The sequence below is a fragment of the Cyprinus carpio genome, chromosome A13 (genome assembly GCF_018340385.1).
Source record: "Cyprinus carpio isolate SPL01 chromosome A13, ASM1834038v1, whole genome shotgun sequence".
Taxonomy (NCBI): domain Eukaryota; kingdom Metazoa; phylum Chordata; class Actinopteri; order Cypriniformes; family Cyprinidae; genus Cyprinus; species Cyprinus carpio.
The window spans coordinates 8533989-8551606 of record NC_056584.1 but is presented as its reverse complement, the minus strand read 5'-3'; the positions used below and the strand labels follow the sequence as shown (position 1 = coordinate 8551606).

At 35.1% G+C, this 17618-nt stretch overlaps 1 protein-coding gene across 23 annotated transcripts in view; it reads right to left on the bottom strand.

Moving 5' to 3' along the window:
- Positions 1 to 17618, bottom strand: part of kcnma1a (potassium large conductance calcium-activated channel, subfamily M, alpha member 1a) — a 217547-nt gene that overhangs the window by 146451 nt on the left and 53478 nt on the right. For all 23 annotated transcript variants that reach the window (XM_042768609.1, XM_042768615.1, XM_042768613.1 and 20 more), the window contains exon 2: positions 5682 to 5846. In XM_042768609.1, the coding sequence (XP_042624543.1) occupies positions 5682 to 5846 (165 nt within the window). The remainder of the gene's footprint in view (positions 1 to 5681; positions 5847 to 17618) is intronic.

Genomic DNA, 17618 nt, shown 5'->3' with positions numbered 1-17618 from the left:
GAGTCCATATATCTACCCACACAGACACACACACGCACAGTCACACGTTATACATACACACACAGAGCTCATAGTATATATGGGCTCTGAAGCACAGCTGCACATAAACACAGACACCCACACATACTCATTTACAGGCCCACAGTGCATATGCACAACAGCACTGTATCACTCATGCAATTTCATCATTCAAAAATGCTTGCAAAGTCCCTGTGTGCCATTTTTGTATATTAAAATGCTAATACACCAGTAAAAACATATTTTGTAAATATTGATTCTTATTGATTATCGTATTGTAATTAAAATTATTAAACAGTTTACTATCAACAGTGTGGAAAACATGCACTTCATATTTTTAATTAGATCTTACTGTTTACTTTAAAAATGTTGAATCTAACTGGCTACAATGACTACTTGCTTCAAAATGATAGTTCAACTCAAACAAGCAAAAGAAAAGGAGAGAAAGCAAGGGGGAGAGAGAGAGTCTGATGAAAGCATTGCTCATTTGCAGAAACTGATGATATTCTCACGGGATGTGTGCAGCTCTAGTATAACGTAGGCTTTGCCTCCTGATAAATGAAAGAAGCCAACTGAAACTGTCACTTTCACCCGTGTTTGAAACAGAGGCATTTCTTGGCTATGAACTGTTTGAACATTAAAAAAATATATGCAGGTATATCTGTAGCTAATTAACGGATGTAAATGTATCAATTCTGGTTGCAAGTTTAATTATTTAATGAACTACGTATTAAGCAATTGGGGCCGATATCAATACCGATTTTAACAAACACTTATTGGCCGATTCCGATACTGATTATTTGTCACTTCCTCTCTTATTTGAAATTTTGGCATCAAAATAGTATTTTGATCATGTTTTAAATCAGCAAAGTTCAAAAACACCTGCATTAAATTATACTAGCAGTTTTATTGCTGCATCAAATGATTACTAATGAACATGGATTGGATCCATTTAACAATCAGCAGGCCTACATATACAACAGAACAAAGATACGTATTAAATAAATGTTGCTTTTTACGTAGGTTTAACAGTTTTCAGGTACAGAAATAAAGTAAACAAATGTAAAATAACCCTGCAATGTATAAATTAAATACATATTAATCCTTCTTTATTGTAACAGACCTTATTATGATTAATCTTTTAATTTGTTTCTGTATACATTTTAATATTTTTTGTAAGTTTAAATATGTATGAAGGCGGGACTCTTATTTTGACAGGTTTTCTAGTCTACAGAGCTATATGGGTAAGGAAAGCACACAGTTCTTCAGATTTAAAGTTTGTAAGTTTATTAAGTACCCCCCCGAAAAGGCATGAGATCTGTATATATTTGTTTACTGTTAGTTGTAATAAGTGTTTTGTGTAATTCCCTGTGTGTAGATGATAATGCAACTAAGAGAGAGAGTTTAATGTGCATTTCTCGTGCTGTGTTTTGTTTATTTTTAGGTGTTTTTTTGGAGTGAAAACGGACTCAAACTTAATAAAACATCTGTAAAGTTTTGGTCATCATTCAGATGAGGTCCACTACACTTATGAAAGTTACAAAAGTTATTTAGTCAAGAATAGTGTGCCATCTTTTGTCTTTTGTTATTTGCTTAGCATTAAAGTGCAGACAGCAGCGCTAGGATTATGCAACATTATACAGCTCAGTGCATTCACACAGTTAATAAATAAACCATCTGTTTGTTATATCTGCCTTTCCTTATGTAACTTTTTTCCACTGAACACAATATATTTTATATTGTTGAGCAACATACAGAATATTTGGAACAGTAGTATTTGTTTGTTTTTTCTTAGATTTGTTTCTGAAATCTTTGCTGAATTGTGTGCTGTCCTGCAGCTTTTGATGTGAATGGTTGAATTGCTGCTAGAGCTACAGCTGTCCTAAAAAGAAGAAAAATAAAGACTGTCATCTTTATTTAACCTAAATCTGTAGTTATTTATTTAATTTTAGTTATATAATTAATTTACATATCATTTATATAATTTAATATCATTTAGTTATATAATTTCATATACATAATTTGATTTAATAATAACCCAATTTGAAGCAAAAACAGAATGCTCTTTGACTAGCTTTGTGAAATTATACTACATGCCTGAATTAAACAAACAGCAGATGAACTGAATGAGATGCAGATTCACTCAAATCGTGATATACCTTGAAATCGCTAATCGGCCCATGCCTACTATGTTGTCATAATTACTCTGCACACAAGAACACAATATTTTGAACTTTAAAACTGGTTCATGAATGTTTTGACCAATTCTTTAAAAGCCAATTCATAAGAGTCATTTCCACAAGAATCAGACTACACTGCCCAAACAAAATCAGTTCAGACTTTAATCCAAAACCCAACAAAATCAAACCATACTGTAATCTAAAAACCTAACAAAAATAAAAAAAAATGTCAAAACACTTTAAAATAATAATAATAAATCATGTAAATTGTTTGCATATAATAATAATTAATTAATAACTTCACCCATGTTAAATTCAAGTTAAATTCAAAGCATCTGACCTGATTAAGGTGTGAAAAGAAAAGAAAAGAAAAGAAAAGAAAAGAAAAGAAAAAGAAAAAGAAAAAGAAAAGGATTATGATATTAAAAGATGTAAAGACATGAAATAAAAGCACAGAGAATCCAAGCACATTAAAAACCCATAAAATATTTACGGGTGTGATGAAGCGCTCCAGCTGGACCTTTTTTGGTGGTATAAAACTTACGATAGTCACAGTCCAACAACACTCCCACTCACACTATTACAATATGTTCCTGCTCAACAGACATTCAGTGGAAGAGTGTTCTCTTAAAGGAAGGGCCAGGAGAAGGCCACAGGATTTGCACAAACCGTACACCTTCACATGCATATCATTCTAAACACTTCATAAGTCACAATTCAGACTGAATAAACTTTCAATGCACTCTGTCACTTAGTCTCTACCCAAACTCACATCATGGAACAACCAGCTGAGATGTGGAAGCACGCAAACAAGTGCAGCTCCATCTGTAAATAAGGATGTTAGGGCTCAGAGAGCTCAGTTTCAAGGCTATCACTTCCCAACAACCAACAAAAAAACACATAATGCACTGAGGAATCAACTCAATACATCAGTCTATAGATGAATTCCAGCCAGACTATCACTTTCCATCATTCACCGCAAGGAAATATGATCCACTGACAAATCCAACCCATTAAGTTGTTTGGACTAAACTCAATAGCTTAGATGGAGCCATGGGAATAACATTCATTTATATCTGTGGGTCCAAAATAAAAGAACCACTTAATTTGTATTTCACTTTGCTTTGAGCAAATACACCACAGTATTTGGCTTTACCTAATGGGAAATAACTGAACTGAAGATTATAACTAGCCAGTAAAGCAATGAACACTATCTCTGTCCAGATTACTGAAGTAATCAATTACAAGTTTCAACACCAATTTGACCAATGTCACTCATGCTGTAGCTAGTGATTCATGATAAATATTTAATGCGATATTTAATGCGCATCTCGTCAGTAAAGCCGGTTCTGTAATCAGTGGTAAATCTCTACACGTGCGTGCTTTCACGTGGTGCAGCATTTACTACACAGAGCCGTTGTTCAATGACAAGCTGCGCAAAACATGCATAAAATATGATTGTGGTTTTGCGCAGCTTGTCAGTGAACAACAGCTCTGTGTAGTAAATGCTGCATCACGTGCATCCCTAGCTGTAGCTATATTGACGACATTGTTGAGAATTTAGAGATGTTCACACTGACAGCGATTTGCAACAACACAGCAATTTGATTCAATGGGAGTTAAGTAAAAATTTATAATAATATGAAAAAACATATGGTAGTGAACAAAGTAATCTGTTGACTAGATGCTGCAAGTTTGACCCAAGTGTTTATTTTCATGACTGTTTAATGTCTTACCTGTGAACACTCCATGAAAACCCTGTATAGGAGGTTCTCTGAGTTTAGCTGCATATTTTACTTGGAAACAATAAATAAATAAAAATCTTTAGCCACATCAGGCTTTTATTGACCAGCCACTGTGGTTAATGAAATTAATTTCATAGTCTGCTGATACATTTAGACACTAGTCAGGTAGTCTAAAGTCTAATGGTGACTGCAGCACTGCGACCTTCCGTCAGTGATTTAATTGATGTCAGTGTGAATGGCCCATTACAGATCAGACATGCATTAAAATAGAAGCACTAGACTAGACTGATCTACTAAGAGCCCTGCTTCCCAATCTTGTCAAGTACAGCGGCCACCCCACCTGAAAGATGAAAATTAGGACTGTTCTCATTTGCATAATGTTCCCAAAGTAAATGATCTTTATTATGTGGTAAATTGACTCAGTTGTTCATAGCTAATTGACCTGTCCGTGTCTAGCACCGTACGAGCACTAACAACTGCGATGACGAGCGCCACCCACACAAGTCCCCATTCAGTATTACTGCACTCCCAAAAGCCCTTTATTGCATGAGGCATGCTAATAAGACCACTTTTTACAAAACACCCGTACATCATCTGGGTATAATCTTGACCTCTAGAGTCAGATTTATGACTTAGTCTGACATACACATATAGAAAATGTCATCAGCATTAGGGGTGGACGATATGACCAAAATCTTATTTCGTGGTATGAGAAATTTTATTTCACAATAACGATAGATATCTCAATATAGCTATTTTTGTTTTCTTTTATTTTTATAAAAAATAAGAAAAAGAAGCAAATTACAAAGTTACAGTAGGCTTATTTAGCATGTAGTAAGAAATATTACAGAAATTGAATAAAGTGTGTTAATGAAACACTGCATAGTCTTCACTGTATCAATCAAACATAAAATGATGCTTATTAAAGATCCAAAAGTGATTCAGTCAAGTAGAGTTAGTGATTAACATTAATAATGACAGACAGCAGCAGGTAAATAAGGGTGCTGTCCTTTTAAGACCAACTGCACAGATGCAATATACTGAAACACATCGTGTTTTCACCGGTTTCAACTGTTTCTGTTTATTCAACATATAACTGACTATGTTTACTCCACACAACGGGCATTTTGACATAATTGTGTGCTTATCTGACCATGCTGAGAGGGGCTTTCAGCACGTGTGCTTCGGCTGTGTGTCAGTCAGTGCAAGCAGTGGATTGAGTTCTTTTTCACTGCTCATTGCACTTAATAACTTTATTAAACATCATGCACCTCCCAAATTTTTAATTGCATCATGCTGTCTGAGAAAAGCGCTTTCTGAGTGTGTGCTTTGTGTGTGTCAGTCAGCACGAGCACCACATTGAGTTCTTTTTCACTGCTTGTTGCACTTATTAACTCTATCTAGTGCGACCCCCTCTTTATTTTCTCATTCATGCACGTTTCCTTAACACTCAAAGGTGTATACAACTTTTAAGTACTATTATGTTATGCGGATATATTTGCATACCACAGAATGCACAGTATAGCAAAATCTCTGTCGATATATACCATCATACCGCCCAGTCCTAAACAGCAGTGTGCTAACTGTGTCACAGCATGTGACAAATGTTTCATGAGACGTCAGTTCCAAGTAATCGATGAGAAAACATTATTTTTAGTAAAAATTAATATATGAGGATCACATGCGTTTATGGGCATCTGGTGATGTTGCGGTTGGTGTATGTGTGTAGCCATCTCACCAGAACTCTGCCGGTAAGGGTCTGTGCTGAGATCATGACCCCTGCCCAGTCTTTGACTGAGGTCATCCAGCCCACCTCGCTGACTGGGGCTTCCTCTTTATCATTCTGGTTCTTCGTTGGGCCATCAGCCTGACTGTTCATATGGTTATTCACCTTCTGAGCCTCCTGGGAAAAATAAAAGCACACATAGAGCAAAGTAAGCAATGGGATAGTTTTTGGATACTCACAAACATGCTGTTAGAAACAGTCAATCAATCATACAAACTATGGCTGATATATTGAATATTTGCATAGCATTTGTAAGAATTTTGCTGGTAATTTCAATGAACTCAAAATCATTCAAATTCAAAATAATTTACATAACAAAAAAAGAATAAATAGAAGTCTTATAACACCTTTCATATTTTGACATTTTATTAAACAAAATGCAGGTAACTGTTTATGTCTATTATTGTGTTTTTACTTGTCTTGTTATTGGATACTGGTATTTATGTTGGTGCATATCAAAACATTTTTAGACTTTATTTTAAGGTGACAAATAGTGTACATTGTTATTACTACAGGGTTTAGGTTTTAGGTTTAGGGTTAGTTGCATGTAATTATACTTAATTATTACTACAGTAAGTACACTGTAACTGTCACCTTAAAATAGCTTAACAAATATTTGTAATAATTATATAATAATAATAATAGTAATAATAATAAAACATTCTTGTTTTAATTTAACAAACATGCTTTATTTTGCTTTATCTAGATTTTGTCAAAATGATGGTATCTTTAACTTAGTGTGAAAAATTTATCAAAATAAATATTTGCTACAATTTAATCCAAAAATGTACAAATAAGGAGACCTAATTTTCCAGATGACCCAGCCTTAATAAAAACCAAGGACACTTAATGATAAATAAGGTTCGAGCACTGCGGTGTAAGGACCCTATTGGAATTGCTCCGTTTATTCTTCTTCTCCTAAATGAATCACATTTTTAAGATCCTAAACATGCTCAAAATCTCATGAAACTTTGCACATGCACCAGAAGTGGTGAAAATGTACGTCTGATATAGGTTTCAAAAGTGGGTGTGGCAAAATGGCACCTATACACTTTCAAAGAAGTTCCCCTCGACACATGTAACATCCCAATACCTACAAAAAAGTCTCCTGGAGCAAAATCCGAAACACAACAGGATGTCAGGCATTTAAAAAAGAATATGCAAATTTTGTGTAGTTTTTGCCATTTTCAGGCATTGTTTTCTAACAAACTCATCCTAGAGATTTAATCAGATCAACACTAAATTTGGTCGGTGTAATCTAAAACCCTTTGTAATGTTAAATTGCGAAGATCTTGAGTTTTTGTTGTAGGGTGTGTCCGTCGCAGCCATACAATTTCTGATCTGCATCAAACTTCAAAAGAGTCCGCACACATTCTAAAGACCTGGCCATTATTTCACGTTAAGTAAGTCCTCCCCCAAACTTCACGTTAAAAACATACTTAAACTTAACTAAAACCAAGCCCAAAGACATCCAAAAGACATCTAAAAGCTATAATGATACTCCTAGCCACCAGCTGGCAGCAGGAGGTTTGGTGCATATAAATGACTTTGACATATTCCTCTTACATTTACCACTTTTAAAAGCATGTTGCCCACCATTCACTGGTTTCCTAAAACCATTGGTTGGAGGTGGCTCCGGGTGTGATTATGTTAAGCTTTAGAAAAGGTAACAGCAGTGATGAATTCACTGTGGATTTGGAAGTCCTGGAGTTGTGTCAGTGTCAGAAACCACATTCATAACACTATTTTTGCCTGTTTCTACAGCTTGACTCATGCTTTGACAGGCTGAGACCTACATCACGTTAGATATCAAACTTACTGTCAGGTTTCTGACAGCTGGAAGAGGCCTGAGAGGAAGCAGCGAGGAGAGGTATGTTTTGAGGCCCAGCAAAAGAGCATCTCTCAGACTGCCTGACGCACACAACGCGGCTGGTGGTGTGTAGGCCGAGGCAAGGACAGCTATGATTCACAGGCTCAGGAAGGCGCTGTGGGATTCTGGGGTTACATCCGCAGGCAGAAAATTAAGAGACTTGGGCTATGATGCATGAATAACAGCAGGTAATACTTTCTGCACAACATCTCTGTCTGCTCAGTAGGATCATGTGCTGGAACAGAATATCAGTCTGATGTTAAAACCTGTCTGTTGGCAACAAAAACAAAGAATTTTATCCAGTTTATCCCAATTAAAATGGAATAGAGATAATATGGCTAGTGATGGACTGATATATAACCAAGGCAAATTAATTGATATCTGACTTTCTCCAGTTAGGAGAAATGTCACCTCTCCACTGTGTGAATTCCAAAATCTAACGACAACCCTGTCAACACAAAAGCAATTCTGCTATCAGTGTATAAAGTGTTAATTCTTCTTAATCTCAGTCAGTAAATTACTCTGTCGTGTACTTTAGCATATACAAATATTAAGCATCACAACTGTTTCCAGTACTGATAATAATAATAAATGTTTTCTGAGCAGCCAATCATCATATTAGAATGCTTTTTGACGTATCATGTGACACTGAAGACTAGAGTAATGATGCTGAAAATGGAGCTTTGCAGTCACAGGAATAAGTTACATTTTAAAATATAATTTCAATATTGTAATGTTTTTACAGTATTTTTGATCTAATGGCGAGCAAAGGTGACTCACAAATATTTTCAAATCTTACCAACCCCAAACTTTTCAACAGTATTGTTTATTTTTCTTTATCCATTTGTTGAATACCTTATATTTTTACACAAAGCAAAAGGTCTGTGTTAATGTGTTCTCTCTGACCACAGAGCACTTGAACGTGACATATAATTACACCTTAAGAAGTAGGATGTAGGATATCTGACAAAGTGTCTTTAAAGAGTTTTTAAGAGCTTACAGGAGGCTTAAATGACAGAGATGTCTTAGATTCAGTCCAAACGCAGGCCTGGCTGTGGGTGTGAGGTCAGACATAAGGACGTGAACACATCCTTAGAGGAAGTATTTCACTCTGGTGCTGCCATAGAGGATGCTAAGCTGAGATGGAAAGATATATGATTCAGATGAGAGCAAAACTAATGACAGTCTCAGGAGGAGAGAAACACTTCTGTCAACAAGTGGGAAGAACAAAACACACATGCATCAGTGATATTAAACTAAACTCCAGGATAAATGAAAAATCACTGAACATTAATCACTGAGCACTCACTAGTTACAGGTGCTGCTAGCAGAAAAATACCAGGTTTTAAAGATGGCAAGAAAAACAGAAGGCCAATTTTGGATCCTGAGTATAGCTAACAGACTGAATCCATGAATGGAAAAGGCTACCCAATAAAAAGTGAGAGGTGTGAGGGTCATCCCAGGACAGATATATAGCCTGTCTTCAGGGTGTGGCATCCAGTGAGGCAGTAAAGACCATATATCAGAGGCCGGCATGAAGGTTTTTGAAGAGACTGGCACCACAGGAGATCCAGACACGACCATCTGGCTCCAGACGGCTCCAGAAGTTGACCACCGGCCACGGCATACTGAGCAAAGGTTACACAGTCTTCAGACAGCTGAAGACTATATTATATATATACACACACACACACACACACACACACATATACATACATATATATATATATACATATATACATATATATATATATATATATATATATATATATATATATATATACATACACATACATATATATATACATATATATATATATATATATATATTATATATATATATATATATATATTTTGTGTGTAGCACAATCACAATATTTGTCTCAATTTCTTCACTTGCAAAAGAGTTTATTTTGGTGGAATACTGCACTTTCTGTGAAAGCAGGTCCTCTTACAAATCTAATAAAATGCTGTAATCGTCTGCCCACAAAAAAGAATTTGAAATTATGTGAATATGAAAAAGCATGACTGGCACAGTGATACACTGTGTTCCCAAATCCATGTGTGCCAAGAACACCGGATCATTAGCTACTCGCACTAACCCATAGCGCAATTTAGATTTTAGTTTGGCTGACAGATGTTTTGGCAAAGCAATCGCACAAAACACAATGTTAGACATTTTATGTAATTATGAAAAATGTAATGTAATTAAATTTAAATCAAGGCTTGAAAATGAAAAATGTGCTTAGTCACAGCCAATACAGCATCATCTTTTCTAGATTTTGGCTAAATGTTGGCTCCTAAAGAAAAGAAAAAAAGACATTAAAGTATTTTTAAGATATTGTTTTTTATGATTTTTGCTGCATTGTTAAAAAAAATGCTACTTGTAGCTATAAGATTGCGTTTTGAGAGTGAAAAAAAAAAACATACCTCGCACATTACACTCACGTTGCATTTTATTAGCCATATTACATTCAGAAATAATGTAGGCTACAATGCTGGTAGGCTAAAGCAAAAATGTTTACAAACATTATAAACACAGTTATTAGTTTCTCTCCACAACAAATCCTCTTTAGGCTATAAAAACGTCAATCCAAAAACAAATTAATTTAAGCTGAAACTGATGCCTACCACTCTCATTCGGCATGAATCCAAATGTTTCCATATTCGCGACGTATCTGGATGCTAAAATATTATTTATTATTGGATAGGCTTTGTTCTTTTATTGACGTAAAACATCATCCTCTACATCGGCTATATCAGCACAGTGCGGCGCTGGTCACACTGAACACAACAAATTTTGTACAACGGAGCAGTGTAACATTTGTTTCTTAAACGGTATTTTATTTTGATAATGAACAGGCTGCAATGTTGCAAAAATATGTTGTGTGTGCGTGTGAGGCACTGGCGTGATGGTCATACCAACGCTGGTTGGTTATGCAGATAGAAGCAAAAAAAAAACCAAAACCTTCAACCTTTTGCAAAATAAATAAAACTTTAAAGCTTTTGCAAAATAAAGAAAACTACTTTCTGCTGTCTCGTTTTCCTTTCCGAGAACTTGGAACGCGTCAATGAACCGTAACTCAGCACATTTTTTTCTTTCATTTTGTTAATCTGTCAATGATTTAAGTGAAATATATTTTGTGTATATGCCTATATATTCCTTTTTATGTAAGCCTATAGTTTTATTCTGTTTTCTCCATTCACACTGGTGTGTGTGATCTGTTGAATCCTTCTTACACTATCCACACACAAACACCAACACATTTCCATTTCAACTTATAAATTATCTAACAGCTAACAGCTCATTTCAAATTTCAATCGTTGGATGCATCGGCGTCACATTTGCATAGACTGTACTAATGGAATTCGTATTTGGTTGACAGCAAATTTCAAATATTAAATGCAATGATAAAATAACGTTATTAACCGGTTAATGGCCATTTCAAATTTTCGATTCTGTTCGGAACCATAAAATCTGATTTAGTTTCTGTTTCTGGTTCTGTTCCTGTCAAAATTTAGTTAGCTTCCGGTTTTTGTTTTTGTTTCTTGAACCGGTTCAGAGCCCTGATTTAAATGCAATGTAAAAATATTTTTGGTTCATTATATAACTGTTTCGGGAAGCCAAAGTCTAGGCAAGTAAAGGGAAACACTGCTTGGTTATCCTATGCCTCCCATCTCCACATTTGAACCTGCCAAACAGTGATTCTGATGAAACTAAATTGAATTGATTTACTAATGGGGCAGCTGGTGTTTCAATAATTTGATTTGTCAAATAACAATATCTAAAATTTATATATAAATTAAAAAACTAGTCCTAAAATTTGAGCTTGCTGTTCAGCAGATCAGATTTCTCTGTCATTCATGGGAACTTAACCTTCAATCCACAGTCGCTGCGGGAATAGGTCAACAAAGGTGTGCTCTGCCTGTCCATCACACTCCAAAATATATCTTCTCAAGCCTTCTCTGTCACATCGCGCACATGCTTGAACCTGTCACTTGGTGTAAATACTGTAGTTGGTGTACCGTGCTCACAGCGTGTACACTCAGATCAGGTTTCGCTCTGATCGGATATCACCATGTGCTCAGCCTGGCTTGGAAAGTAAATTTTCGAGTGTGTTGGCAAAGCCACTCTAGATCTGAATCTATCGAGTTAATGAGAGTTATTCAGGGAAATAAAAATAAAGCCATTTCCAAGCATGTGAGACAATTTCAAACTGAAAATCAATAAATTTAAATGAACTATTTTGATTAAAAGTGGGTGCTTTAAATTATTACAACAACAAAAATAAAAATAACAGCCAATTTTTTTGACTCATCAGTGTATGAGTAATATTTTACATAAATGTAAACAAGCTGTAGTTTACACAAATTTATTCTGACTTAAATGAGGCCGTTTCATTTTTGAATTTTTAGCCACTCGAGCAATCACGCCACACACTCGACAAACACACTGGCAAGAAGTAAATTCATCATGATTAAAACAGATTACTGCACAGAACCTGCTTGCTAACACCACTGAAATCACATTTCTCCTGCGCCACATGTGAGAGTGAAAGCTGTGAGCTGAGAGAGGTGTGTCAGTGTGGGCAGACTGTTCATGTGGGTAAAGCCATGAATTATACATAAGGTCTCAACCTGATGGCTGTGAAAAGCAGAGCAGACAATGTAAACAAGAAACAACTTTTACTTGATTTAAGCACTCTTTGTGATTGAGGAAGAAAAGGGGCTGTGGAACATGAGATACTCCATCAGCTATTTTTTTTTACCTGTGATGTCAAATTCTCAGCTGCATTGGGCAAATCCAGCCCTCTTCAAATGCAAACAGACAGAAGGCCTGAAGCAGAATATGGCCTAGCAGTCAACACACTGAATTTAGGGTGACCTTGTTTCCTGACCTCAACATTGTTTTTTTTTTCTTCCAACAATCTATTCTAGGTCAGATGGGACATTAGAGTTAATTAAGAGTTTCCATTGCCATTTTTGTGCCTAACAGGGTTTTGTATTTGTTGAATGATAGTGTTCGATATGGATATATATTGACGGATATATAGATCCAACTTATCCATCCATCTATATCTCTCCATATCTAAGCACATCCATATCCTTCCATATCCACCCATACATATCTATCCACCAGTCTATACACAGATACACAGCTAGAAAGAATTTGTCACTGGCCCATTTGGGCCACTGCATCACGAAAGTTTATGATTTACAAATGTTTAAGCCATGCTAATTTAAAAATTCAAGTGATTTTAAAGCATCCAGCCAAGACGCGAAAGACAAGTCCATTCAGTATCTACTCAAGCACTGTACAGTGAACACACATTTAGAGATGAGTCTCTGACAACATGTAAACCCCGAATTAACCTCCTGGGGTCACCGGTGTGACCAGCTCGCTTTTTTTCTGATCAGTGTGAAAGATGCTTAAAATACTCTGTCGATTTTGGTCACACAGATAAGTGTTATACATCATTCAAAACTGTTAAGTGTCTACTTTTATTTGCGTACACTCACAAGAACAACAAAACTTTGCGCTTTTGTAAAATAAAGAAAACAAACAGGGTGCGCTTTCTGTCTTCTATTTCTCCGCAAACAACTTTCTGAAACGCATCAAAAAAATTAACTGAAACTAAGCGAATACTAAACACACAGACATGAGAAATATTTCTATAGAAAGCTTGAAGTGTCTACTTTTAAATTAATGTTAATGTCATGTCCATGTGAGATGCGCGAGTCTGTAATTGCCCACATCACCTCCGTAAACAAAGCCTGAAGATTCATTAAGTTCATGATCTATTGATCCAGCAGAGGAGATCATTTCTGACGAGTAAGTTGTGTTTTATTACTTGCATTAGTTAACGTGTTATTGTGACATAAACTTGAATGCATTTACTAGTTGGTTTTTTCCCAAACTATAATTCCGGACTAAAATGTTTGAAATCGAGTGAAATTTTTAAAATATGAATATGCAACTTTCATTGTATCTAAATTTCATACAGTGCAAGGATGTTTTTATGCTCTATATAACACAATATGATATAAAAGTAATATGAATTTTTACACTGTAACATGATGAATGTTTTAGTCTAAGAACGTTTAGATCAGTGTTTATTATTACACTATTTATTTATTACACACTGTTCACAAATAGATGTTTATAACGTGATAAACTTTATAAAGTGATTTGATGCCTGCACCACAGATGAATCCTGCTGACTTTCACTTGAGTCTCTTCAAACTGTTTTCCTCAGAGTGCTGTACCAATATCAGATGTTCAACTAAACTGATATTCTACACAAAAATGGTAAAACAAGCTCCTTGGCTACTGATGAAGGTTTTTTTTGTTTGTTTGTTTGTTTGTTTGTTTGTTTGTTTTTTCTCTTGGATCTATGGAAAGAAGCAGCAAACAGTATGGTTTACTTGTTGAACAGAATCTGTTTTCAGGAATGGCACATAGTCTGTTCATGTTTCTGTGTTTAGATCAGTGTGCTAAATAATGTGTCTTTGACCTTTATTATGTATTTTGATTTTACTGTGCTGTAAATAAAATACAAATAATCAAAATCCCATTATTTTAGTCTCCTCACATTCTTTCTTACCTGCCTCACAATCACAGTCACTCTGATGGGCCATTAGGTGTGAATCACTAAATATTCATGGTCATTGTCACTCACTCACATACGGCCTTTCTAACACAAAACATGTCTTATAAAATTTAAATCAATATATTGTTTTCTGTGAATGAGTGAACAAGATGATTTTCATATTATTTTGAAGTAAATATTCTACCCTGTGAGACTGATTACTCAAAAGTCTTATTCAGAACCATTCTGTATGGGGTTTATGGCCTTATTTCAGCTACATTTCCCCCCCCAAAACTTACTAACCACTTACAACCATAGCAAAAATATTGGTATTTCTAAACTTATAATTTCTAAAAAGCATCCAAAAGCATGGTCACGATGTAACATTTTCCAGCTAACCAATTATTCCTCTAATAAACAGTTTTATACCACACTTGTGGTAATCAGAGCTCATAATTTGTAAATAAATTGCTGGATGTTTGCTTTATTTTACAAAAGCACAAATCTTCTGTTTTTATTGTAAATGTGCAAAAATAAAAGTAAACACTTTTGTGGATTATATCTGACTCCAAAAATTTAGTTTTTTTATGTTTCATGGTCCAGGGTCACATATTCTAGTAATTCAAACTTACATCGCAGTCTGTTCATTATCAAAATAAAATACAGTCAACCAAACATAGAAAAGGTTACACTGATTAGTTTAAATAGACCATATATAGTATACCGGTCCACTCTGCTGTTATGCCAAGGACGTTTTTGCTCATGTGAAGAGGATTATCTTTTCCGTCTATATGCGAATGCGTGTAAAGTACAAGCCTAGTTTACATTATTAATAATAGTTTAACTTTCAAATACATTGCAAATATGGAAACATTTGCATTTGTGCCAAATGAGAAATGAGCAATAACCTCCAAACACATCTAGCGTGCACGCATGCACTGTCACGATCTAATGAACTGTAAATGATGGATTTTTAAAAACAAATAGGCCTACCTGAACGCACAAATTCAAAATCTGACATTTTCTGGAAAAGAATCCAGCAGGAAAAAAATTAAGTACAGGGCTCATACTCACATAAAAATGTTTCATGTGAGCAACAGTGTGTTTTGCTGCAGCAGCGCCGATGGAAGTGGTTAACTGACTGCGCAGCACAGCCACACACGCCACAGTTACTTTTGGGATAATTTTATTTTAAATGTCATAATGTCAGTTGAAAACATTGCAACTGTGTTTTAAAATACAACAATGAGCACCACAAAACCATTTAAAGATGCGCCTTCAGCTGTCTCTGTGCTGGGATAGAAAACAGTCAACAAAGTAAAATGATTTGAATTTTATTAAATAATCATAATCACATCTATTCATATTCAGACTAAAACCCCTTTAATTCGGGTGAGAAAGCGAATTTTTTTTTTTTTTTTTTTTTAGTGGCTTTTGCACATCCTATCATACCGGTGACTGCGTGCCACTGCAATAGATGCATGTTGCAGCATTAAGGTTAACGATTAATCGATTAATTGATCGTTAATTTAAATGACGATCGGTCATGGAAATGATCGAAAATTGACATCCCTAATAGGGATGCAATGATTCACTCAACTCACGACTCGATTTCACGAATTTGATTTCACGATTCAATTTTCTCACAATCATTTTTAACAAAATGAGATTGAAGACATTATACAGTAAATGAAAAGGTGTCATTTTATTAGGCTATTACTGCACATTTCTTTGTGAAATTGAAACAAAATTAAATTGAAATTTTAAAACAAACCCCAAATCATACAAGTTACACAAATAAAAGAAATCTCTTAATATAAACAAACTAAGGCTTTGTCTGTGCTCTTTCCATTTAAAATTAGAGGCAACCACTGGATTTTAATCATGATCCAAACAAAGATGCAGCATACATGAAGCATGAGTAGTTTTTAATCTAAATTAGACTGTATAATTTAGAAATTTAAGGCAAAAACAAAATGGTCTGACTTTAGTTTTGTGAAACTATACTACATAAAACATATCTGAACGAAACAGCAGACAAGCTGAATGAGACGCAGATTCACTCTCACTCTCTGACAGCAGGTGGGGTTTATGAACAGCAATGATACAGTGTTTCCTGGGTTACCACTGTAAACAAAGCAGAGCTGCGCTTATGAACACTACTTTAATATGCATTGTTCAGAGGCAAGATGAAAAGAAAATACCATGTAAACTTTTCTAAAGACAGTCAGTTCCCCTCAGAGATACATACATATAAACTCCTACTCCAATTGTATCACGATTTGTTTGGCATCTCAACCAATTTGAATCAATTTTCGACCTGGCATGTGGTTAATCCTTACATCCCTATTCATTAGTATGCACTGATTAATCCCATGTTGTAACAAAACCAAAAAACTAAAAAAATAAAAAATATGTACAGCCAAATCATATGCTGGTGCGAGCAGCTGAAAAAGTTGTGGCAAGTGGCAAGAATGAGTCGAGCCCTGAATATCTATCCATATTTATTCATATCTATCCATTCAACTATATACATCTATTCAAATCTATCCATCCATCAACAATATATTAATTTTTCATATTATTTATTGATATCTATCCATATACTCCATCTCTTTCCAGCTGTGTATTGATCTATCCATATCATCTACATATTATCCATATCCATCCATTTATATCTAATCTTCCATCCATCAATCCATCATCCATCTATAGCAGGGATGGGCAACTGGCAGCCCAGTGTCTTTTAGTATGGCCCGCTGGATCATATTAGACTCGGATGATCAATTTTAAAACATTTGAAAAGCAAATTTTTTTTTTATTATATTTTTACCAAGTTCAAGGGGATACCCATATGTTTGAAATGTTTGGAAATCTGTATTTTATTTAAATCGCCATCACACCACTGCTCACAACTGGGATGCCAGAGTTGCACTTGCCTCAAATTTCAAAGGTAAAATTCATAGTTAACAAAAGGTTTTTACCAAGTGCATGACAGAAATGTTTGCACTGAACTATGTTCTTATTGGGGTTTCCGCGGGTACTTAAAACATCTTCAGTTAAATTGTTTATATTTAAGGCCATGAAAACTCTTAAATGGTTCAAAAAGTCTAAATTATAAGAGGTCTTTGGGGACGGAAAGTCAAGAATTGCTATATGGATTAATATGTAGATTAAACTTCAAGAGGCTACGATTTCACTGAATAAACTTGAGTGCTGCACGTCAGCTTTATATACTGAGGCTACCGGGGAAACCAATATTTCTGCAGTTCCGAAATGAAAACTGCTGACAGAGAACGAATTTACTTAATAAAATCTTTAAAAACAAACTATATTAGATATACTTTAATTTCCTTCAATAAAAAGTAAAACTGAGTAAAACGGCATAAAAGGTGTGTGGACATGGATTAGTAATCTGGCCCCTTGGTA